This window comes from Anguilla anguilla, chromosome 8 (genome assembly GCF_013347855.1).
Source record: "Anguilla anguilla isolate fAngAng1 chromosome 8, fAngAng1.pri, whole genome shotgun sequence".
Lineage (NCBI taxonomy): Eukaryota > Metazoa > Chordata > Actinopteri > Anguilliformes > Anguillidae > Anguilla > Anguilla anguilla.
The window spans coordinates 52,790,048-52,816,915 of record NC_049208.1 but is presented as its reverse complement, the minus strand read 5'-3'; the positions used below and the strand labels follow the sequence as shown (position 1 = coordinate 52,816,915).

The 26,868-nt window shown below is 41.9% G+C and overlaps 2 protein-coding genes and 1 long non-coding RNA gene across 10 annotated transcripts in view; 2 read left to right on the top strand and 1 right to left on the bottom strand.

Moving 5' to 3' along the window:
* Nucleotides 1–26,868, top strand: part of LOC118232966 (BOLA class I histocompatibility antigen, alpha chain BL3-7-like) — a 115,583-nt gene that overhangs the window by 3,540 nt on the left and 85,175 nt on the right. Inside the window, exon 2 of one of the 5 annotated variants that reach the window (XM_035428249.1) lies at nt 1,417–1,677. In XM_035428249.1, the coding sequence (XP_035284140.1) occupies nt 1,417–1,677 (261 nt within the window). Of the gene's footprint in view, nt 1–1,416; nt 1,678–23,595; nt 23,818–26,868 lie in introns of those variants that run through there. The other 4 variants (XM_035428250.1, XM_035428248.1, XM_035428245.1 and 1 more) reach the window with 4 other exon arrangements.
* The window catches only part of LOC118232971 (popy class I histocompatibility antigen, alpha chain E-like), a 99,591-nt gene that overhangs the window by 7,715 nt on the left and 65,008 nt on the right, over nt 1–26,868 (top strand). The window lies entirely within an intron of this gene.
* Nucleotides 15,310–16,353, bottom strand: LOC118232982. Its single transcript, XR_004766430.1, has 2 exons — nt 16,260–16,353; nt 15,310–16,186 (listed from the first exon to the last, which is right to left on the bottom strand). It is a non-coding gene; the product is annotated as an uncharacterized LOC118232982 (long non-coding RNA).

Sequence of the window (26,868 nt, the reverse complement as noted above, 5' to 3'; positions counted from 1 at the left end):
TTGATTGTTTGATTGTTATGCAGGCTACGTTGCGATTTAAGTTTATGGTAGTTCTTGAAAGCGTTTACTTTCTGACGTATTTATGAGTTAACGAAATATTACCAAATTAACAAATTAACAAACTGAAAAAGGTCTCTCACCTAATTTGGTAATATTTCGTTAACTCGTAGATACGTGAGAAAGTAAACGCTTTCAAGAATTACCATAAACTTAAATCGCAACGTAGCCTGCATAACAATCAATCTCAAACTGTATTAATTTATTTGCTTGGTTAACAAGCGTGCCAATTTCATGAAGAATATGTAATGTTCATAATAATAATAAATAATCCGTAATCAACCATTGGGAATTCCCGTGTTGTCTTGTCATTCACGTCAAAACATTTATAGGATCAGATTGAGTAAAATCAGCTAATCATGAAAAAGACAGTAACAGTTTAATCTTGAAGGGATATGAACACCACAACGCCATGAACACCGGAAGCTTTGAAGTACAAGTGCAATAAAGGCTTGCTTACAACTTCATTTATAAAATAGGTGCATTTTCATCGGCAAGACCACTAAATAATCTGATTTTTTTAAAGCTCTGTGGATTATCTGATTTTTATTAACAAGCCCTTTTTGAAAGCACGGCGAACGAAGACATCGGAGAAGTCAAATAGGCTGAGCAATGGTTGGTTAAAAACTACCTTCCAACACTCGAGCTAACAAACCGCAGCTCGGTGCATTCACTGCTACGTCATTCAATAGGCTACGTCTTTCTGTGGTGTATTTTCAAATTTACCCCACCCCCTCCGCAAAATAAGACAGCGAAACTGAGTTTGCCTTTTCCCCAGGTTCCAGTTATTTATTTATTTATTTATTTTTACGAAACGAAAAGGCTTGTATTTTTTTTAGCTGCTTATAAAATATCTGGGAGGTAACTAGGGACACCCCCAGTAATATAAGGATGAAATATAAATCAGAGCATGTATACCTAGCATTTTAGAGCATATTTCTGTGTATAAACAGGCCATCGTGACGCGCGACAAAAAAACTACGCTTCAGTTCGCTTGTGTCGCGCGAGCTTCGCAGCCGGTACGCGACGCGTTCGCATCTGGTGGAGACGACGTCGCCCGCTGCCGTTGTAATAACAGTACTTCAACTACCCTTCAGTTACGCGCGTAATACGGTGGAGACGACGTCTCCATCTGGTGGAGACGACGTCGCCCGCTGCCGTTGTAATAACTTCAACTACGCGTAATACGCGCGTAGTGCGCTCGCGGTCGATACGCGTGCGGTGGGTGCCCGGCTTTACGCGACGCTTACGCGACGCGTGCGGTGGGTGCCCGGTAATTGTGTATACGGTGTATGCCTTTATGTACTGTCCATTGTTTAGCTGTTCTTGCAGTTCTGACAATTGTGTTTGTGTCCACAGCCTCTCACTCTCTGAAGTACTTCTACACTGGTGTCACAGCCGGTATTGACTTCCCAGAGTTCACTGCTTTGGGTTTGGTGGATGATGAGCAGATTACATACTACGACAGCAACATCGAGAGGATGATCCCCAAGACTGAGTGGGTAAAGGAGAATGTGGGAGCAGATTACTGGGACAGAGAGACTCGTAAAGCGCTAGGTACTCAGCAGACCTTCAAAGCCGATATTGGAAATCTGATGCGGCGTTTCAACCAGACTCAGGGTGAGTAAACTCACATGTAAACATACACACACACACACACTCAGAATTTTGGTGTTGGACATGCATATATACCATTTCTTTACCTTCTGACACATTCTTACGTGCAGAAGAACATGCAGTGCCTGTCAACCAATTTTCTAATTTATTAAATCATGTCTTCACAACCTCTACGCAGAATATGCCCTTCCATATAATGACCTTAGAATGTGATGCAGTACACTTTAATTAACATCATAGATCCCACAGAAAATAAAATTGAAAATGAATGATATTCAGCAGCTGGTAAGTGAAAGGGAAGTTTTTTACCAGCTCCTTATGTGAAAGCAGAGAACATCAAAAGAGCTGATCTCCAAAGCAAGCATTTATAGCTGTGATGTCATCTGGATCCTTGTAATATAAAAATGTTTTCAGGAGTTTTCTATTGATACGCATTTTACTGAGAGTGATTTGAACCAATCGTTTAGTTTTACCTTAGAGGGCAAATCCTGTGATTGGTTCATTACATTACACTGCAAGCAATCATCTGGGAGGGGCTCTTATCCAGGGTGATGGACAGTAGTAGAGAACTGTGCTGTCCCTAGCCTTTGAGGGGCCCTAAACATGGTTTGAGTTTGGGGTCTCCAACCTATCCCCTCATTAATAATAAATTAGAGGGCCCCCTGGTGGTCACAGGGCTGTAAGCAGACGCTTATGTCACTCATTGGGTCAGGCTGGCTCTGGAGAACATCAGTGTTTCTCTCAGGAACACAGAAACACAGCATCAAACAATCCAGCCTCACTCTTACATTTCTGTGTTCGGGAGCCTGCAGTAAACTTGCTGTTCAGCTGGATCACTCCATCATTCCCTGGGCCCTGGTTTTCTGTTCTGCTCTCTGCATGTGCCTGAAATATGGCTGATTTAGTCAGTTAAAGTTCAGTAAATACCAGAGTATCATATCAATTCTGCTATTATTATTATTATTCCCTATTTCCAACTGGAAATCAACATAGTGATGTTCACTGACATCAACTCAATGATTTGTGTAACTTAAAAACAAGATAACTTGATTTCATCTGGGTTCTAAAATAGCTGGTGTACAGAGCTGCAACAACAAACTCAAGATCAAGGTACTTTATTGCCATTTCATTAAAAACTGAGAGGGATTTTTCAAAAAAAGAGAAGACTAACACAATCACACATTTCACATACAATACACACCATCACATAATAATCAATGTAGTCCCAAGATGACCAGAGAATAAAAAAAAATTAAAATAAATGATAAAATTAAACAGTTGTAATAATAATAAAGATGTCCAATAAAATCCAATGATATAAAATAAAGAAAATAAAATAAAATCCAATAAAGTGCACAGTTTGTCTGCCTATTTGTTTGATGGTAGAACAATCTTTGTTGAGTTTAAAAACTGTATGGCTACAGGATAAGTACTATTAGATAAATGAGAGGTAGGGCAGTGAATGCTCCTCGGTCTCTCATTAGAAGGAAGGGGCTTGAAGAGGTGGTTTGCAGGGTGAGAGGTGTCTGTTAGAATTTTATGAGCTTTCTGAAGCAATCTGCTGTGGTGGACAGATGCAGCTGAGGGGAGATATAGTCCATTGATTTTAGACGCCATACCCACCACTCTCCCAAGCTGCTTCCTTTCCTGTGCTGTTGTGTAACTATACCATACGGAGATAGAAAAACTCAGCACACTTTCAATGCCCCATAAATGTGTAGCACTGCCTCCTTGGATACCCCAAACTTCCTCAGCTGTCTCATAAAATAAAGACAAAGACTTTGATGGGATTTTAATATAATGGAGTTGGTGTTGTCCTCCAATTCAGTGCATTGCAAATTATAGTGCCTAAAAACTTAATGGAGCCCACCCTCTCCACAGTTTAGCACTCAATAACAAGTGGTGAGAGTTCATCTTTCTTACTTCTAAAATCAACTACTATTTATTTAGTTTCCATAATATTGAGGTTAAAATAGTTAACAGAGCTCCACCTCACAAGTGCTTCAGGTTCCCTTCTGTAAACCGATTTGTCCCCTTTACTAATCAAACCAACTATTGTTGTATCATCAGCGGTCTTATACATTTTCACAGTGTCTGAGTGAGATACACAGTCATTAGTGTACAGTGAGTCGAGCCGTGGTGACAACACACAGCCCTGAGGTGCTCCAGTACAGAGGAACCTGGGTTTTGAGAGCATACTATTGATTTAAACAACTTGTTTCCTGTTGGTTAAGAAGTCTAAAATCCAAAGGCAAAGGCACTGTTCAAAACTAAGCCCCCTCATCTTATCATAAATCTTCCAAGTAAGGCAGTATTAAAGGCAGAGCTGTAATCTATAAATAATGTTAGCACATAGGTGCGTAGGGTCTTAAGGTGCTCATTGAACGTAATCAAAAAGAGATACAGCATCCTCCACAGATCTATTAGCCCAGTAGGCAAATTGATTTGAGTCTAAATTAGAGCTGGGTTAATGATTACCCACCAGCCTGTCAAAGATCTTTATAATAGTAGAGGTGAGTGCTGCCAGGCTGTATAAATTAAGACAGCTTACACTAGGTTTATTGGCAATGGGGACAATGATAGCAGATTTAAAACATGCTGGCACTTTACAATGACTTATAGACCAGTTAAAACTTTCTGTAAAAACTGGCAAGTTCATCAGCACAATATTTCAAGGTGAACTCAGAAACCTGATCCGGTCCTGCAGTCTTCTTACAGTTCTGTTTCACAAACAGAGTTTTGGCTGCATTCTGTTTAATAACAAAATGTGGAGTTCTAAGATCTGGACTGTATCTGAAAAAGTGACAGATAGGCATGACATTCCCACTTCAAACCTACAATAAAAATTAATAAGTCAGGGACTGTTGGGTCATCCCTCTGGGCATTGTGCTTAGTCTTATATTCAGTGATCTGTTAAAAGCTCATCCAAACTCCCTCACTGTCTTTATGGTGTCGGTGGTTGTTTGAGCCAGCACCAGCTCAGCTAGACTCGTAGCCAGCACTTCTGAGACTGAAGTCAGTAGATAAATAATAAAACCTTTGTTTCATTTCCACATGTTGTTCTTGATAAGCAACAGTTTGACTTTACCCAACTTAAACAAACACTCCGATGGCACAACGAGCTACATGCAAAGCACACAATCAAGACATAGCAGAACCTTGTCGCCATAGGTCAGCGCCATATTGTGCAGACAAGCACGCACACGCACAAAGTGGAGATCGGAAAAATCGGCCGCACACAGGATGTCTGTTTCCCATAGTTTGGCCATCACATAAATTTACTTTCTGTGTGTGTGTGTGTGTGTTAGTGTAGAAACACAAGCATCTGTAGATATAATGTCAGACCTTGTTTTGGAATGAGCTGCAGAGATGTTAAATAAAGCTGGCAGTTAGTGAGCACCTCACTCAACAGCCATATCATCAGTACGGGCACAAAAAGTGGTTTTGTGCTCGCGCAGTGAATATCTGCGCGCGGCTGCTTGTTTTACTCGCGCAGTGAATATTTGCGCACGCGTGGCTGCTTGTTTTACTCGCGCAGTGAATATCTGCGCGTGTGGCTGCTTGTTTCACTCGCGCAGTGAATATCTGCGCACGCGGCTGCTTGTTTTACTTGCGCAGTGAATATCTGCTCGCGCTGATTATTGGCATTAAATTGACGCCATATGGAAGCACATTCAGCAGGCATGCCGCAGGCACCAGAGCAGTAAAACCCATGCTAGCGCCCATTGTAAATACGACGGGTTCCGTAAATCCCAGTCAGACCATGGTACCGTGGTGCATCAATTAAATCCAGAGGCAATGAACTCTAGACTGATCGAAAGAAACCGAGACCATATTAAAGTGGTGCTCGATATCGTAACGCTTTGTGCTAGACAGAACATTGAACTTCGTGGACATCGGGAGGGCGAAGATGCACATAATACGGGCAATTTCCTCGAGATCTTTAAATTCATGTGCAAACACGATCCGTTGGTAATTTTACTTACTACGCTTCCCATGCACTCTAGCAGGTGATAGCGTTGTGTTTTCTAGGAGATCCCGTGCACCCGGTTGTTGCTAAACGGAGAGTGCTTAACTAAATCGCTGTCTCTATCGCTCAACTTCTACATATTATTATTTTGTGTTGCAATAAAAACAATGATATTGATTACATTTGGGTTTTTGATTAGTGACATTATGCTGGTGCTGGTCTGTGCGGTTATTCTCATCTCAAAATAGTTCGTGTTTTTTTGACAGGTCATATAGCTCATTCAGCCTCAATGACAAATTGAATTACAATGACAAAGGATGTCTCTGAGCACTCGTTTATGAAAATGACGTTATTACAATTAAGCCTACTTTTACCAGCGTATTGACCTTAACTAAATTAATGCGACACTATCTCTATCTTAAATAATTTGGCCCACCCACAAATTATTGTGGCGTACCCACGATTTGAATCCTGTTGCTGCTACTGCTCACAACAGCCACTGATGCATGGGGCTTGCGAAACAAAGTGGTAGCATGTGCTCACGACAAAGCCAGTAATATGGTTTGAGCAAATGCTTTGTTGGAGTGGGAGTCTGTGCCATGTTTCACCCACACTCTCCAGCTCGCTATTAATGACGGATTCAAGGACGCTAGTATGAGTCGTCTGGTGGGAGCTTTCAGCAGATTAGTAAGCCACTTCCATCATAGCAGTGTAGCTACTAATGCACTGAAATGGAAACCGTGACAGCAAAATCTACCTGAGCACAAACTAATCCAATGTTGCCGAACCCGTTGGAATTCCATGTGTGAAATGTTTGAACGCATGTACGAGCAACGGCGGGCCATCTCTGCTACCCTGTCTGACAGGAATGTGGCCAAATTAACGGAGGCCAGAATGCTGGAGCTAACTGATGACAACTGGCAGACCATGGAAGACATGCTGCCTGTCCTGCGTACACTTAAATGTGCCACCACTGCTTTGTGCAGCGAGTCCAACGTCTGCATATCCATGGTCTGTCATGTAACCAGCACTCTCCTACATAAGCACCTGAACACAGAAGACGGGGAATCTGTCAAAGTGACAAAGTTTAAAACCACGCTGGCAGAATCCCTTTGTGGACGGATGGCCCCAGCTGATTCAGTGAGAGCAGGAAGATTAGCACTGCTTGCCACTGCTGTTGACCCCAGGCATAAACATCTCAGTTTCCTCGATCCAGTGGTCAAACAGAGTGTAAAGGAAAAACTTTAGAGAGAAGTTCCATGCGCTCGCTGACCACAGCGATGAAGGTTCTGGAAGCAAGACCACCCCTGAAGACGAGCCGGCTCCAACAAGAAAAAAGATGATGACTGAAGATGCAATCGCCACTCTTTTCGGTAAAGTTTATGATGCAGAAGGGTCTGCCGGTCGGGATGAGTTGGAGCTTTTCACAACAGATCCTTGCATTCCGCTAGATGAAGATCCACTTTTGTGGTGGAGAGACGATGCAAAGCGGTACCCAAAACTAAGTCGCTTGGCACAGCGTTATCTCTGTGTGCCTGCAACCTCAGTGCCCTCTGAAAGGGTATTTTCCACTGCTGGTATGACTGTCAACAGACTGAGAAGCAGACTTTCTCCCGAGCATGTGGATATGCTGTTATTCTTAAATAAAAATATGTGACTGCTAACGTTACTACCGGTGGGCTACCGGTAATCGGGTGACTGCCCTAAAAAAGAGTGCATTCCATAGCTCTCCATAGTGACTGCTTGGTTTACAATAAGCCGATGAGTGACTTTGTTTTGTTTACGTGAAGACAGTTACTGGCTGCTACATCTTCCTTTACTAGTGTAAAAGATAAGTGAAACCGGCCTTCAGTATAATAGGCTAAGACTAGTGTTTTTGTTTAGGAAGACATTTCTGTTTGGCTTTTAAGTGATAGATAGCATTATCTACCCATTTTTTTTGCTAAAGGAGGCCTACAACTCATTGAGCCAGTGATATTAAAAACATTTTTTTTAGAAATTAAGCGCCACTTACATAGCCTATGTTTATGTATGTTATGAGTGACAAGTAGGCTACACGTTGCCTATAAAATAAGATCATGTTTATATTGACAATCAATAAAGCCTTTCATTGATTTACATTACATTTTATATTCTGAGGCTGCATTATTTCTTTATATTTAACTTCTGAAATTGATACAAGTTTTTGGGAAATTAGTCCACAGATTTTACACAGACACGGTCACAGACGCTATACAATGGAAAGAAAATTGGGCGAAACAACAGGCCTGAACCCCCAAAATTGGTTGTATAAATAAATGCAATAAAATGTAATTGCAGGGGGAAAATTAGTTTTCAACTTGAGAGACGTTTGTTTTGTCCAAAGTCTAATTAAACTATTTTCATTAAACAAATATCTGTTCATTAACCCTTATGAATATTTAAATATCAAAATGAGACAGAATGCACATCCCTAGTGTCCTGGAGGGAGAGGGGCGTGTCCCGGGGAGAGAGGGGTGTGTCCCGGTGTGAGAGAAGCATGTTCTGGTGAGAGAGGGGTGTGTCCTGGGGAGAGTGGGTCGTGTTCTGGGGAGTGAGGGGCGTGTGCCGGTGTGAGAGGAGCGTGTTCTGGGGACAGTGGGGCGTGTTTTGGGGAAAGAGGTGCGTGTTCTGGGGAGAGTGGGGCGTGTTCTGGGGAGAGAGGGGTGTGTTCTGGGGAGATAGGAGCGTGTCCTGGTGAGAGAGGGGCGTGTCTGTGGGAGAGATAAGATATGATAAGATATACTTTATTGTCCTCTGCATTTGACCCATCCTAGTTACTTAGGAGCAGTGGGCAGCCACAGTGCAGCGCCCAAGGACGAACTCTAGTTCTGAGGCCAGTGCCTTGGTCAAGAGCACCTACAGGAGCGCACCTAACACGCATGTCTTTGAGTGTGGGAGGAAACCGGAGTACCCGGAGTAAACCCACGCGAACACGGGGAGAACATGCAAACTCCGCACAGAAAGGCCCCAAGCTGAGATTCGAACCCACGACCTTCGTGCTGTCAGACAGTGCTGACCACTATGCCACCGTGTCCGCCCATGGAGAGAGGGGGTGTCCTGGGGAGAGAGGAGCGTGTCTGTGGGAGAGAGGGGCGTGTCTGTGGGAGAGAGGGGCATGTTCTGGGGAGAGAGGGGGGTGTCCTATGGAGAGAGGAGCGTCTCCTGGGGAGAGAGGAGCGTGTCTGTGGGAGAAAGGGGCGTGTTGTGCTTTTGGCAGAATGTTTAAGGCGGCTCATTGGTTCCCAGCAGCTGTAGTGAGATATGAGTTGCACTGTTCTGTTGCAGCAGAATCCAGTTTGTGATTAATGTTGTGAGGATCAGATACTGGTGGTCTTTACACAAACCACAAATCTGCTCTTAGGAATATTCAGTTCTGCTTTAATGAACTTTTCTTAGATAGATTGATTCTGCGAATAATAGTCTGAGAATTTCAAAAACAACAGCAGAATTGATTTGCTTGCTTTCCCTGTTATCATTTAATCAAACTACTTTTAATTTGTTGTTCTACAGTGATTGACATTCAGTCCGACTGATTGATTGATTGATTGATTGATTATTCATGGTGATTCTATTGCAGTCACAAGTGTAAGGTGGAAGCAGGGGGCATCTTTATCTTTACTGTGGTTCAGAGGAAAGAGAGAGAACTGAATATTGTTGGGACAGACTGATAAGCTGCATTAGCATGAAGTTCAGTTTTGGCTCCTTGGAACACACACACACATACACACACACACACCTGGATACATGTTGCTAGAACAGCACATTCTGTAGAGAATTTATTGAGGAGATTAACTCCTGCCTGCACACCCATCCCTCCCTCTCTCTCTCTTCCTCACTCACTTTGTGGCTTTCTCCCTCTCTACAATTGTGTATAATTGTATAATCAGTTTGTAGAGGGAATCAGACTGCTGTGTGTGATGTGTGTGTGGGTGTGTATTAGATGTGTACAGTGACAGTGTGTGTGTCTATCAGATGTACACAGTGACAGTGTGTGTGTGTGTGTGTGTGTGTGTGTGTGTGTGTGTGTGTGTATTAGATGTGTGCAGTGACAGTGTGTATGTGTGTGGTGTATGCAGTGACAGTGTGTGCGTGTGTGTGTGTGTGTGTATATTAGATGTGTGCAGGGACAGTGTGTACGTGTGTGTGTGTGTGTGTTTGTGTGTGCATTAGTTGCGCATATTGACAGTGTGTGTTTTCTCTCTCCAGGTGTGCACACTTACCAGAACATGTTCGGCTGTGAGTGGGATAGCAGGACCGGGCCCACAGGAGGGTTCTATCAGTATGGATACGACGGGGAAGACTTCATTAATTTGGACCTGAAAAACAAGCATTACGTTGCAGCGGTGCCGCAGGCGTTTGTCAGTGTACAGAAATGGAATAATGGCTTTGGTAAAACTGAGCAAGACATAAATTACCTGACCCAGGACTGCGTTGACTGGCTGAAGAAGTACGTGAGCTACGGGAGGAGCGCTCTGGAGAGGACAGGTACAGCAGCACTGAGAGCACAACTCTGCTGCTCCCCCATCATGTTAAACTCTTATGCAGCTCTAGCCTGGGAGGCTCAGTGGCAGCAGGAACGCATTCTCTGCACACAGATCACATGGTACAGCTTTACTTCAACCAGCTGAGTAAAGCAAATCATATCTGTTACATTGTTCTTTAAGGTTCAAAATCATTTTCTTTGGGAAAGTAAAAAAAAAATCTGTCTAGAAATACTCATATAAAAGCACAGTCTGTGCAAACACATGCTGTCTAACAGCAGTAGTGATGTACTGAACACATGCTGGCTAACAGCGTAGTAATGTACTGAACACATGCTGTCTAACAGCAATAATAATGTACTGAACACATGCTGTCTAACAGCAGTAATAATGTACTGAACACATGCTGTCTAACAGCAGCAGTAATGTACTGAACACATGCTGTCTAACAGCGTAGTAATGTACTGAACACATGCTGTCTAACAGCAGCAGTAATGTACTGAACACATGCTGTCTAACAGCAGCAGTAATGTACTGAACACATTATGTCTAACAGCGTAGTAATGTACTGAACACATGCTGTCTAACAGCAGTAATAATGTACTGAACACATGCTGTCTAACAGCAGCAGTAATGTACTGAACACATGCTGTCTAACAGCAGCAGTAATGTACTGAACACATGCTGTCTAACAGCAGCAGTAATGTACTGAACACAGGCTGTCTAACAGCTGTAGTCATGTACTGAACACATTAAGTCCTGAAACGTTGACTCGTTTTACAATGAGGCATATAATATATTCCAAGACCAGACTCAAGTTAAAAGATGCAAATAAATATTTATTTTTACAAAACGCAAATATACTTTTACATAAGAAACAATAACAGTCCAAGGATTCCAGCCAAAAAGAACAAAATAACTAACATATGCTGTGTTGTTCAACATGGGAAGAAATAACATTTGGTTAAGTAAATAATTAAACTAATACATTAAAAGTTTAATTCCCCTCTTTCTCTTTTGCTGTCTGTTGTTCTCTCACTTTGTTCACCTTTACTCTACCTCCCCCTCCCCCACTCTCTCTCTCTCTCTCTCTCAGTTGCTCCTGAGGTCTCTCTGCTGCAGAAGGACCCCTGCTCTCCTGTCATTACCTGTCATGTGACTGGATTCTACCCCCGTGGCATCACGGTAACCTGGCAGAGAAACGGAAAGGAACTGGATGAGGACGTAGAGCTGGGGGAGACGGTGCCCAACGGGGACGGAACTTTCCAGACCAGATCTCACCTGACAGTGAAGCCTGAGGACTGGAAGGGCCAAGAGTACACCTGTACTGTACAGCACAAGAGCCTGGAAAAGGACATCGTTCTGTCTGTCAAAGAGGAGAACATCAAGAGGAACAGAGACATCAAGAGTGAGTGAGAGAGATATCGTGAGTGAGAGAGAGAGAGATAGAGAGATATCAAGAGTGAGTGAGAGAGAGAGAGAGAGAGGGGGAGGGAAAGAGAGAGAGAGACATGATGACAAATGATGATGCCTTCTTGTTCTTAAAGACACTAAATGTTCTCAATCCGTTGTCAACAGTGAGGGAACGAGGAGGTGACAGCACTGTTTGGGGTTGGGTTTGGATCTGTAAATTTCCTTTGTGGTAGAAAGAGAGAGAGACGAACAGGACGAACACAGAGAGTGGTTTACCCCAAACACACTGCACTGCTCAGTAGTAGAACCTCTGGCTCTCTCTACACTAACCACTGATACACTGAATGGATTTAAGTACAGTAATAAGGCGTGGGGATGATTTAGACATGAGTCAAATGAAGATGTCAAAAAAGCAGTATATTAACCTAAAATTATGCATGTGTGTGTGTGTGTGCCTGTGCCTGTGCATGTGTGTGCATGTGTGTGTGTGTGTGTTTTTAATGTGATTCCCCCTGACGGTAATCCAGACGGCAGCAGCCCCCTCATGGGCATCATCATCGGCTGTGTGGTGGGCGCTCTCATCCTCGCCCTCGTCGTCATCGGTGTCGTCATTTGGAAGAAGAGAAGCTCAGGTGAGAGCCACTGACACACAGAGATACTGACACGCTGAGTTACAGACACAGACCCACTGACACACCTTAACTCTGAGAGTCACCAGCACAGTGACATGATAAAGCTGGCACACTGAAACATTTCACAGAGTTTAATAGTTTCACAGTGACAGTCAGACATGCTGTGTGTATGATTCTAACTCTGTGTGTCTCTGTTCCAGGCTACAAGACGACTAACAGTGAGTATATTTACTCCTTTACTCAATGCTTATGAATGTCATTATAATCAAGTACAAATAATGCCCAGGTTTTAGACTGTAATTACTCCTGTTTACATGTCTCCAGGGTTGCAGTGTTGTCCCGTGTGTGTGTGTGTGTTTAACTGACTGAGTATCTATATTTTAATCAGTTCTGTCATTCTGAAATAGTTTTTAATTGGCTGAAATTGATGTCACTGGAGTTACTGTTATATGTGCCTGAGTGTGTGATATGAGCTGAGTGTGTGATGTGAGTCTGAGTGTGTGATATGAGTCTGAGTGTGTGATATGAGTCTGAGTGTGTGATATGAGACTGAGTGTGTGATATGAGCTGAGTGTGTGATGTGAGTCTGAGTGTGTGATATGAGCCTGAGTGTGTGATATGAGCTGAGTGTGTGATATGAGTGAGTGTGTGATATGAGCTGAGTGTGTGATATGAGTCTGAGTGTGTGATATGAGTGAGTGTGTGATATGAGTCTGAGTGTGTGATATGAGTCTGAGTGTGTGATATGAGTTTGAGTGTGTGATATGAGCTGAGTGTGTGATATGAGTCTGAGTGTGTGATATGAGTCTGAGTGTGTGATATGAGCCTGAGTGTGTGATATGAGTCTGAGTGTGTGATATGAGTTTGAGTGTGTGATATGAGCTGAGTGTGTGATATGAGTCTGAGTGTGTGATATGAGTCTGAGTGTGTGATATGAGCCTGAGTGTGTGATATGAGTCTGGGTCTGTGATATGAGTCTGAGTGTGTGATATGAGCTGAGTGTGTGATATGTGTGAGTGTGTGATATGAGTCTGAGTGTGTGATATGAGCTGAGTGTGTGATATGAGTGAGTGTGTGATATGAGCTGAGTGTGTGATATGAGCCTGAGTGTGTGATATGAGTGAGTGTGTGATATGAGCTGAGTGTGTGATATGAGCGTGAGTGTGTGATATGAGACTGAGTGTGTGATATGAGCGTGAGTGTGTGATATGAGCGTGAGTGTGTGATATGAGCTTCACTGTGCTGTTGAACTGGGGTTCTTACTGAGCTTCTCATTGCAGCCTTAGATACAGATCCTGAAAGTTCCAGCCAAATCTCTACCGATTCCTTGGATTCTGGTTCACCTATGATAAGACCGATATCTCCGTAAAGACTGCGTAATGCACCGTAAGTCCCTTTGCTGTATACCTACCCTGCAGAGAGATCCCTCTCAGTAACGGTAATGCATCACTCTTCTGAACTCAGTGTGTGTGCAAATTAAATTGAATTGAATGATTTTTGCACTTCTTACCAATTGTGAACAACTGGGTACACAGGTAGGCACCAGAAACGAGGCCTGTCATGTTTGCTTGTGGTGGCTGTGTTGGTGGCTTGGATAAAACAGAACCTGATGATGGCTGGCTATCCCACATAGCTGCAGCGAGGAGGAGGGCAATACTTTGAAGAACAATTGCGGTTGTCAGCACAGATGTAGCTAGCTACACTGGTTAACATTACATATCCTTAAACTAAAAAAAAACAACTCACATTTTACATATTGTGTTATTCATTCACACCGTACCACTGTATTTATGTACAAACTCCTCATTGTGTACCATTTTCCCATGACATAATTTACATTTCCAATCTGAGAGAGGCAGTGACTGCACTTCTGTCATCGGCCATTACATTGTTCTTGACAGTTTTTCTTGAAAGGAATGATGGGATTTTTTCCAGTCAGAGCACGCATGGAGGCACACTTCTAATTCTGATCAAATGGAGTGCGCATCCGGGTACTTTATCCGTGCTCCGCCCTACCGTACTTCATTTTGGACTTGCACCCCGGTTTGGCTATGCACACTCAGAGCATGGAAGTATGCGGTTTGAGACACAGACAATGAGTCTCAGTCTCCACACTGGAGTTTCCATGGTTACATTATGACCTCACAGGCCTTTCCTGCTGCTCCTGGAGTTCTGGCTCCACCCTGCAGGCCTGTAGCTCAGTACTAGAGCCTGGATCCAGAGCAGAGTTTAATCACCCTGTACTGTTGTCTTTACAGGAGAAGAGCTGGAGGAGAGCTACAGCAAGAGGATCCCACACACACTCACACGCACACACTCACTCATTCACTCACTCACTCACTCACTCACACACACACACACACCGACATATACACCTGTTTTTTAATCATTATTATCTACAGCTGGTGACAGTCTGGAGCCCCCTCAGAGCAGTTTTAGAAAAATAATAATCTTGGCATTTTCTTAAACATGATGTTATTTAGAAGTTAAATTGATCATTCTCATTCTCGTATAAACTAAACTGGTCGACTCAACAAAATGTTTGGCCACCCATTTCGGCAAGAAGCTCTCAAAACTTAATCCCCAAAACAACGTTGATGATTATGCATTGCATTTATACAGTGACTTGATTATCTCACTATCTCTAAATACTATCTACAGTGAAGAGGGGTTAACCCACCTCAGGCACCATCGCTATGTAGCCCCCCACTGGGTGATGCACAGCAGCCATTTTGTGCCAGAACACTCAACACATATCAGTGGGTGGTGGGGAAGTAATTAAAGACAATTCTGTTAATAAATCTCATTGGATTAAGGGTTCCATTTAACAAAACGTAGTGTGTTAATGCTGTCCTGCTGCTTCATATTCTCTTATATTTAAACACTACGGTTTAGATAGATGAGAGCACTTGTGTTTATCTGTGTGTGTAGCTCACTGAAGAATGAGAATGAGCCCCCAGCACACAACAGAAAGGGAACAACAATAGAAATGAAGTAAAGAACAGCAATGTTCTGCAATGAAGAAGGTAATGTTCCCCTGTCTGGACTGCACCCTGAGAAGGATGGGCAGTTCCATTCCTGGAGGGTCGATGTGTTTAATGGGTTTTGCTTCCACCAGTAACCCTGGCTCAGTTAGCTCATTAGCAAAACATTTGTACTGACATTTGGCACAAGAATGGGTCTTAACTATGATTCATAGGTTTATCATCAAAATTTTCTAATAACACAATTAAATTTGCATTTGCCAGTAACCCAGTTGTAGCATATGGCAAATGACATGTCAGGCAATCATATAAACTGAAAAAATGGCAACAATTTGGCTTCAGTGGTTTCTTGCGATTATAAGCAAAACACTGAAATTATCAGGCTCAGTAAAGGTGTATTAGTGACATATGAATTGGTAATGATGGTCCTAACAGGGTGTACTGTCAGTATAAATGTTAACACTCAGTTAACACAAGCTCTCGGTTTTATGTTCTGTTCTGTTTTTAATTTTTTGAGCTGTTCATATTTTCTTGTTTTTCATCTGAAGTTGATTTTAATTTACAATTGAATATAAAATTTAAGTGCTTTTTGGGTATAATTTGGTGGTGGGTAAGAAGAGTACATATTGTTTTTGTCTGAATCTGAATGTATGTTAAAAAATGTTTGGGTGTAGTAGTCGTTTATTAATTTTTTTGTTATTGTAAATGAAAATTATTCATAATTAATGAACTATGAAAATGTACGCATTAGATTTGGGCATTCTTTTTATTTATTATATGATATGCATTTATTCTTTATAATTACCCTTACCTGGCCTGGTTACGTATGCTTACCTGTATATCTTACGTGGATGATAATGGTTACGGATGTGGGAGGGGGTAAGACCGGGGAAGCAGAAAAGTTTTCTACCGCACGACCGTACCACGTATGCACCTGCACAGAACAAAGGGTATTTTTTCGTTTTGTTTGTTTAAACTTAAAGAAAGCAATAAAATGATCGTTTCATTTTACTTTCGGGATGGAACTCTTCGTTCAGAATGATGCGCGTAGACTTATTGGCTATCCCAGGTCCGAAGTGGCTACAGTTTTAGAATACGAAGCCACTACATTGGGTAAAGCTTCTCCTGTATTTAATTAAGCATTTATACCAAGTAAAAAGGAAGATTTGGTTTTTAGATTCAGAGTCACATTGATTGGCATTAAGATTTCTGGCTTGTCTTTACACTTTTACACATTGTAAGAAATCTGTCTCTGATGCCAATATGTCTGCTGGCCACACATTCCCTTGATCTTATCATTATCACAATACAGTTGGTACAATGGTAGAATAGCGACCGGGAGTGAGAGATTGGGAACCATCCAAGTCAACAGACGTGCTAATTCAATCACAACTGGACAGCCAATACACTACGGCCTAATTGATAAGTGTTATAAAACTGACTACATCCGTCTTAGTATGTGTATTCAACACTCCTGATCAAAGCTTCGAAAACAAATAAGAAGCAGCCTCTGGAAAGGTTTGTGGTTCAGTCGGACTCTGCTGAACCCAAAGTGTCATTCGTGCGCTTGGTCACTGCCGGTATTGGAAATAAACTTTGTACATTTTCATCACGTTCGAGAGTCCTTATTTCCTTACAATGTTTGTACAATAACCAAATTAAATAAAGGAGAGAAACTGTTTTTGAAGTGTCTTCTTTAAAAAAAAAAAATAATGAAGTTCAACCTACAGCTCAGTTGGTATGCTATTTCATGAATAAAAACAAAAACACATGTTTATTTTCAACTTATCGCCACCTTCAACTTTGTACACAGCAAATTCCCAGAGTGAAACTATGATAGAGTTCCATTTCACCAGTGTGCACTCATATAAACTCTATTAGAGTTGAATTAACACTGATCATTTTACTGTATATGTCAAACGTTTATACTGCACAGATATTCTAAGACATGAAATACACATACCCAGGGGTTAAATTGGGATTTGGGAGGTGGGTGGACCCTGAGATCCGGTGGGAGGTGGGTGAAAAAAGGTACAAACCAATTAATGTCTCCGCTCAAAATAGTATCTTTAATGTATTGTGCACATAATTGTAATTAAGGAAAACAATGTTTTAAAAAGAATGTATACTATTGATGCAAGCTTTTATATAAAATATTTTAAGTTTATTGAGTGTCATTAATGCTGAGAATTTTTTTACCCACGAAAATAATGTCATCCTCCTCTTTTGTCCTCCCTTTCTTCCTCCATTATCCATCTTTGTTAAACTGTCGAATGGAAACAAAATAAAACCAGCGGCGACTGGTGAGCTGAAAATTGGTGATGCGCAAAACTTTCCTTTAAACTAATCATTGATCTCAAACTGTTTTAATTAATGTTCAGTGATTAACAAGCATGCAAACATCTGACTAAACAATTGGAAAGGGACACACAGCTACTTCGCATTGTGTTAGGAAGATTAAATGATAAATACAATTTAGAAAAATCCGTTTTAATCACTAAGCAGTGAGTATCAATACAATTAATCCACAAAATAGGCTACTCAATACTATCATATATAGCCAGCTCTCCCCAAATAGGCAGTTTTATCAAGTAGCCTAGGCCTTATAGCCTACATTTATTTTCATTTGCAGTATGAAATTGTGCACATTTTTAATCAACATTATTTGCGGATACATGCACTTCTTTCTCCGCACTCGTATTCATGGCAAATATCTGCAATGCGTACATTGTAAACAAAGTTGAAGTGCAGGTTTTGTTTTTGCTGGTTTAGTGTAGTGCAGAGCTACTTTATCCGTGCTCCGCACTACCGCACTTCGTTTTGGACTCGCACCCCGGTTTGGCTATGCGCACTCAGAGCATGGAAGTATGCGGTTTGGGACACAGACGATAAGTTACTCCACTGATTTAATGAGTCTCAGTCTCCACACTGGAGTTTCCATGGTTACATTATGACCTCACAGGCCTTTCCTGCAGCTCCTGGAGTTCCGGCTCCACCCTGCAGGCCTGTAGCTCAGTACTAGAGCCTGGATCCAGAGCAGAGTTTAATCACCCTGTACTGCTGTCTGTACAGGAGAGGAGCTGGAGGAGAGCTACAGCAAGAGGATCACACACACACACACACACACACATACAATACACACACACACACGGACATACATATGCACACACACATGCACACACACACACACACACACACACTTACACACACACTCACATACACACACACACACACACACACGGACATACACACCTGTTTTTTAATCATTATAATCTATAGCTGGTGACATTCTGGAGCCCCTTAAGGACAGTTTTAGAAAAATAATAATCTTGTCATTTTTAAAAATGTTATTGTTATTTAGAAGTTGAATTGATAATCCTGATTTTGGTAGAAAAATCAGTTGCTGCTGGTCGACTCAACAAATATGCATTGTTATGCATTTAATTAATATAGCGGCTTTTATCTTATTATGTCAAAAGACTTTACAGTGACCAGGGGTTAACCCACCTCAGGCACCATCGCTGTGCAGCCCCCCACTAGGTGATGCACGGCAGCCATTTTGTGCCAGAATACTCATCACATATCAGGTGGGGTGGGGAAGTAATCACAGTCACTTACTGCAGCAGTTAAACTGGGGGATTATCAGACTGACAGGCTGGCAGAGCTCTGTAGTTGACCTGGAGATTTCCTGCCAATATTGTGATTGATTTGAGGGCTCATTTAACACAATGTTGTGTGTTAATGCTGTCCTGTTGCTTCAGGTTCTCTTAGTTTTAAGCACTGTACAGAACAGATAGGGGAGAGTATTTATGCTTAACTGGGTGTAATGCACTTGAAAAATGAGAATAAACCTCAAAAACACAACAGACAGGGAACTACAATGGAAATAAAGAACAGCAGGACCCATCCATTTTAGCATGATGGGGCTCTGTTGTACTTCTTCACTGTAATGAAGAAGATTTACCTGTCTGGACTGCACCCTGAAATGGATGGGCAGTTCCATTCCTGGAGGGTCGATGTGTTTGCTGCTTTTTGCTACCACGAGTAACACTAACACTAATACTACACTAACACTGGTTCACTCAGTTTTGACCACAGAAAAACATTTGTACTGTCATGGTTCTGTCTTTGTTTCTCTTTTTCCCTGTTTAATTGTTTTATTGGTTCCAATTATTCTATTATTGTTTTTCAGTTGTGTCTAGTTATCCCTTCCCTCTGTGGTCTGATTGTGCATTGTGCCCTCCTGCGTCTCTTTAGGGTCTTGTCTATTTAAGTTCTCTTCTTCCTTGACTCGGGTGCTGGTTCCTTGTGTTTCCGTGTGTGTTTTGCACCGAGTGTCTGCCTGTGTTCCTGCCTCCGTCCTGCCTGAGAGTTTGCCCGTGTTTCCCCGTGCCTGTTTTTGCCCGCCTGTTTCTGCCCTGCCTGTGATTTTTGGATTTTCTGTTTTCTGTTTTTGGAACTTGGTTATCTGCGTTTGTTCTTCAGTTTTTGTTATTAATGTCTGTGTTTTCCCTTTTGGAGTTCTTGGGTTTTTTTAAACTCTGCATTTGGGTCCATTACCTCACCAATCTGTGACATGTACTGAACATTTGGCACAAGAATGGGTCTCCACTGTGATTCATGGGTTTTCCATTAAAATTTTCTTATTGAATAACACAATTAATTTGCATTTGCAAGTAACCCAGTTGTAGCATATGACATGGAACAGGCATTCATATGTTATGTTTCCCCATGTTAGGCAATCATATAAATTTCAGGGAAGTAAGGTCTGTGGTTAACATGAGCCTAAGAGTGTCACGTTTTGTTCTACGAGATTAAATACACCCATTAATATCTCAACCGTGGATTTAGCAGCTGTTATGTTAAAACATTGCTAACGAGTTGCTATATTGAAACTACAGCGGCTGTCGTGAGATAATAATGGGCGTACTTCACCTTGTAGAACAAAATTCTCTTAGGCTTATGTTCACCACAGACCTTATCTTTGGCAGAAAACAAAATCCCTGTGGGAAAAAAGCATTGGAAGTCTGCCGAGGGAACCCATAAAGGAAGAAACGTCCGGGTTGGCCTCCAAAAAGGTGTCATCATTCTAACACTCTGTTTGGCTTCAGTAGTTTCCTGCAGTTATAAGCAACATGCTTAATTATCAGGCTCAGTACAGGGGTTTTAAATTAGTAACACATAAATGAGTAATAATAGTATATCCCACACTGACAGTCTGGAGTCCACTAAGACCAATGTTCCAAAAATAAAAATCAGTTCACACTGGTCCACCCAAAAAAATGTGCGGCCACCCATTTTACTGAAAGCTGTCAAAATTTTAACAATTCCGAGCACACCGTTCATTATTATGGGTTGCCATTTGTATAGCGCCTTTCATCTCATTATCTCAAAATGCTTTACAGTGAAGAGGGATTAAACCACCTGGGTGATGCACGGCAGCCATTTTGTGCCAGAATACTCGTCACATATCAGGTGAGGTGGGGAAGTAATTACAGTCACTTACTGCAGCAGTTAAACTGGGAGATTATCAGACTGACAGGCTGGCAGAGCTCTGTAGTTGACCTGGAGATTTTCTGCCAATATTGTGATTGATTTGAGGGCTCATTTAACACAATGTTGTGTGTTAATGCTGTCCTGTTGCTTCATGTTCTCTTCGTTTTAAAACACTGTACAGAACAGATAGGGGAGAGCGCTTGTGCTTAACTGTGTGTGTAATGCACTAATGCCTCTTCCTGGTGGAGCTAATAAAGCCCAAAAATCATGTACATTAATTTGGCCACTATGTGCCCACTAATTAATGAATTGTTATTGTGTATATTCATCATGATGCGTGTGATGATAATATGTGTAAAAGATGACTGTAAATAAATGAATAAATTCTGTACAATGTTGCCTCTGTCAGGAGGCAACAGGCAGAAGTAACAACTGTTAGAGTTGATTTAACACTGCTGGGGTTGATTTTGTAGTGCTAGGGCTGATTTAGCACTGCTGGGGTTGCTTTTGTAGTGCTAGGGTTAATTTAACGATGCCATGGTTGATTTAGCACTACTTCTCCTTGTTCAGCCCTGCTAAGCTTGATTTGGCACTGCAAGGGTCAAGCACTGCTAGGGTAGATTAAGCACTGCAAGGGTCAAGCACTGCTAGGGTAGATTAAGCACTGCAAGGGTCAAGCACTGCTAGGGTAGATTAAGCACTGCTAGGGTAGATTTAGCACTGCTAGGGTAGATTAAGCACTGCTACGGTAGATTAAGCACTGCTAGGGTAGATTTAGCACTGCTAGGGTAGATTAAGCACTGCTAGGGTAGATTAAGCACTGCTAGGGTAGATTAAGCACTGCTAGGGTAGATTAAGCACTGCTAAGGTAGATTTAGCACTGCTAGGGTACATTAAGCACTGGTAGGGTAGATTTAGCACTGGTAGGGTAGATTAAGCACTGGTTATTTGGCTATGCAGAGAAAAGGGAGCAGCTGCTTACTTTCATCAACCACATTTAATAACAGGAAGTCAAATATATAGAATAGCAGGTCTTAGTTCTGCTGTTCAAATCTTAAATATTACTACTTTTATCTCAAAATTTTATTTGGGTGTGTTTCAGACGGCTTTCTCTTGTCCTGATAAATATCCATACTTATATGAAGATGCTGATTAATATTTTCTGGAATAAAAATTAAATCTGGAAGTGTCTGGTTGCTTCTCTTGCTTCAAAAGGAAAAGTGATGAGCTTCATCCATCTAAATGGTGTGTGTAATTCAAAATAATAATCACAGTTGGCTCCCCAAAATTCTGCCATTCTAATTACTGAATATTAATGAAAAAGATTCAACACAAGCCCACTCCTATTCTGTAAAGAACTTACCAGTAGGCATCCAATGTCGATTGACTTGTTTTTTTGTGGCTGCATATTCTATTCATATTCTATTCTATTAATACACTGGAATCTTGACCGTTTTCTGGCATATTCCAAAATGTGTGTATAACTGTCACAAAGGCATTATCTCAATGATCATTGCCAAAGCAAAGATGCAACGCGACTGCAGACATTTTTGCCGCTGACCCACAATATCCCCACTCAGCGACATCATCGGACAAACTCAGGGGAGTCAATCACAGGGGGAATAGCTGGAGTTTAAAGATTTAAACACCTGGACCACAGGTGTGCACTACGACTGGAACAGCTATCAAATCTTGAAATGAGGATTAGCTGCCCCGGATGTACTGTAGTTCAGAGGTCTAGGGACCTAAGCTCCAGCTAAACGCACTGCAACTGACCAACTATGCACAGGTGGTGGTGTGCATACAAACAAGTGAGGGTTAAATGGCAATGCAATATTGGCACTATCAAGCGAAGATCTCACTGACAAACTTTGAAAATGTCTCTCTACCTGATTTACAGGGAACATGGTAGTGGCACATAAACACAACAGTGTCCTGTGATTTAACAAGACCAGGTTAAAACCTAGTATATGGCTGGACCTGACACACATGATCCGGCCGACCAATGGTGCAACTTCATAACTCGGCCGACCAATGGTGTACCTTCATCACTCAGTCACTCAGTCAGTCAGTCACAGACATTCGCGTTTGTAGGGCTGGCCCTGCTGTTGCGGTCCAGCCAAAAAGATTAAAAAGACAAAAATAAGTATACAAATAAGCACTAGCGTATGTTCAGATTTGTCACTGCCTAGCCGGCAACGCCTGCTATCTAGCTAGCCGATTACCTCAGATATAGGTATATTCGGTGACAAAGGGAATATCTTCGCGCGATAATAACATGAATTACAGTGTGTGTACAGGAGTAAGTAAGATAGATCAAGATCCAACATCTTCATATACTGCAGATTCATTTTCCCAACTTTTACGTACTTGTATTATACGCAGCCAGACCTGCCGTCGGTTACCTCTCATCCAGCATTCATTGCCACTCTGACTGAGACAAAACAACACAAACTGAAATAAAAATTTTATTTTATTTCAGTTTGTGTTGTTTTGCCTCCTAATGCACAATCAAACTCAACTTTCACCAGCTTTGCTTCTGACTCATTTTGCATTTCTTTTTGTTTTGTTGCCCTTTTCTTCCACCAGAAGCACCTTCAGATTGACGTGTGAAAATTAGAACATAATTTAAAGTGCACAAGCCCTGTAAAGACGAGTCACTCTCAGGTGGGGAAACATGGCTTTTATAGAATGTCTGTTAACTGTCTGTGGTTTTGATTTCATGCATTTAGTTTTCACTACAGCAATAACAACAGTACTGACAACAACAACAACAATAATAATAACAACATCAATTAATTAATTAATTTATTATTCCATGGCGTTAAACGCAGCTGATATAAGTTGTCTAATGAGCTACATGGTACGTTACCGTCAGTCACAAGTTCGCACATCAGAGTGCTTTACTTTCAGTTTCGTACGGTTGCTCTCTCCTTTTTTTAATATTGGTCGAAAGCGACTCCTTCAGCCAACCATTTTATTCCCAGCACAAATCATTTAACACCACAGGGCGGTAACCAGACCAGGAGTGCTGAAGTGTCCTTCTACCGCTACAATTTTATTAAAATTCCGAAGGGTTTTTGGCAAAATGAACAAGCTGGTTCTCCTGACGCTGATGCTATGTGGCATCCACGCGGCTTCCGCAGGTAAGACTGAGTTGAGGAGATGATTTTCAATGTATTTTGTGAAGAAAGGGTTTTTTGTCAAAATACAATTTTTTTGAAATGTGATTTTCGTTTAGTCTATTTTGAGGTAACAAACCAATAAATATATTCGTCCAGATGAAATTATTTACTTAAAAATGTATTTCCTTTGCTTTCATTTTGTAATATTGTAGTTTTAACAGTTATTCACAAGTGTCGCACTTCACGAGGCACGCAGGAACAGGCCCGTAGAAACCTGGTCAGTTTTCGCTCAACGCAGTAAAGGCAGCCGGAAAACGCGCCTGTGTTGTGAAACGGACTATTTTGTGGCTGTATTTCGGGGTCATTTTAAAAAATCTGATAAAATTGTGCCCTTCAAAACACGAAGTTCAGATTAAGAGACAACTTTTAGCCTATTCTTTAAAAACACGCGACAGCCTATTGATTCACCTCAGTCTTCCGTTAGTCGATCCGTTAGAAATATTTTAGGCTGCCTCTTTTTATGTTTGCGATATGTGACAATAAGCGCAATATGAACATGTTAATTTTATTCTTCCTGGCTTGCATAGCTATTTCTGGCGTAATGTGGCTGACGAGAGTAAATAACCCATCTACACTCTAAAAGCACCTAATTAATTAAAATGTACGGCTTGTTAAAATTTTGGGATTGCAGTTGTGGTTGGAATGAAAACCAGCAGACAAAAGGGGCCCCCAGGACCGAGTTTGGGAACCACTGATTTAAGTCGATAACCTTCGCCCTCTGTCAGTCTTGAAAAAATATCAAAATTAATCTGTCAATAATAGTAACAACATGAACAATATCAATAATATAAATATTATTAATAATAACAATATTTATTATTATTATTATTATTATTATTATTATTATTATTATCATTGTCCTCTTACGTTTCTTAGTGTAATGATAGCGTTTCATTATTAGCTAGACCTACATCGTATTGGAGCTTGTCTTTGGTATAATGCAAGTAGCATTTTAAAATATGACTTTTGAAAAGTTCAGCCAAAGAAACATGTTTGTTTTGAATCTGCGCAACTTCATACCCAGTAGGTACCGAGATGTTTGAATCTCTTCAGTATTTTCCTCGGTTTTATTTGACTCTCAGGCTATTTTAATATCTTTCCCTGTTGATAGCCTATGGAGAAGCAAATAAATAAAAGATTGTAGCTACTGGCTGTTTAGCGCCAAGTGCCGCAATGGTGCCATTTTCTTTACCGCCACGGCTCATAGAAGTCCTCGCGTAAAGATCAGCGGTTTGAAAAGAGCAGCGGTTCTCCTCTTCCCCTTGCTCCTGGCACCAGCCCTGAGCGGGAGCCACAGGACTGGCTGATCTCCCTGCCCGCTGGGTCAGCTGGGTTAGCTCCGCTGGGTCAGCTCTGCTGGTCAACTCCGCTGGGTCAGCTCCTGTCCCCCTGCCTGGCAGTGCCACCCTCTGGCCTGCCAGCCCGTCTCCCCGTACGACCAGAGTCATCCTCGCCCAGCTCCATCGGCATTTTTGCATTGCTAATTCCATAGTGCTGCTTATTAATTATGTAATTTGCCTTCTCCAATGTAACCGGTGCCAGCCAGCAGCAGATGGGCTCCCCCTGATTTTATACTGAGAGTTTAATGTGTTGTTTGTATATTCGGCCTAATAATCACTTATAAGGTGAGGATAAAGTTAATATAGTAAAGCTCAGTATCACAGAGTGTTATTGTAGTGCTCATGTGGTACTGTAGGCAAGACAGCCGTCCGTGCCTTTTGCAGTATTCTGCCACAAGAGGGCGCCATCTGCCCGTGAAATTAAAGCCAGTAATTTTGCGTATTTTGGTTAAGTGCATAATATGCGCTAATTCAGGCTAATTTACGGTATCCCTCCGTCACGGGGGCTTCATGCTCGTTATAATTACAATACCTGTGTTTTGTTGTCTTTATCTGTTTCTAGAAATGGAAGTGTGTGTGTGCGACTGTGTTTTATAGAAGGTTGTTTACTTCCCTATCCCACCCTCCCTCCTGACCCTTCTGTTCTGACTGTACCTGTGTGCTCTTGGTTGGTTCATTTTGTGGGTTGTGATGGATTGCTGCATTGTCTGTGCATGTTCTTGTGAGTCTGTGTACATGTGCTAGTTTTTAGGCTGGGGGTTTTTGTATGTTTTACTGAGTGGATGTGCTTGTTTTTGGGGGTTTCGTTAGTTTTACTGAAAGGATGTACTTGTTTTTTGGGGGCTTGTCTGTTTTACTGAGTGGATGTGCTTGTTTTTGGGGGTTTTGCCTGTTTCACTGAGAGGAAAGAACGGTCAGCTCATGACAGCGCAGTTTTGAGACGCACCTCAGACACAGAGCTGCTGATTGGCTCCACAGCTTGTTCTGTAGTTTCCTTGCTTGTCGCAAACAGAAAGTCTAATGTGGTCCCTACTCAGTGATGTGGGGTACACTGCTACACCAGGGGGTCACTGCAGACCCTACAACTGGGAGTTTGGAAATGAGAGGGAGAGAGAGACAGTGAGGTCTGAGGTACAGGGCCTGAAATATTCTAGTTTCATTTTGTGTGAAGAAGGAGGCTGAAAAATAGTAATAATTGTGTTTTTGAGTACTTAATGTTTGGTGAGAGGTGTGGCACAGTTCGTTAGCCCATCGCAGTAGCTATGAATTCTCAGGCCCGGGACAAAATATAAATATAATATAAAATATATTGGGAACCCCCCCATATATTTTGTAACAAATTAAAAACAGATACACCCCATATACTGGGCCCAAAATGTCCCAGTTTCCCCCCCTTCCGTATGTGCGGCCCTGTGCAGGACAGCCGACTCTGGAGCCGTATGCTGGTCCTCTTACTTTCAGTTTCCTGACTCAACCTTCTCATCTTCGATCTACCCAGAGGTTTATGATGCATCCTCTCCTATTGGTCGAGAGAAATCTCTCTCAGCCAGTCAGATTATTGTGTGCTCTGCAGTCTCACAGAGCTGTAGACAGTGGCAGCAGTGGTGAGGAACTGGTTGGTTTGAGGTGTTTGTGCAGAGCAGTGATGGTGTGGGCTGTGGAGCTGCTGGTG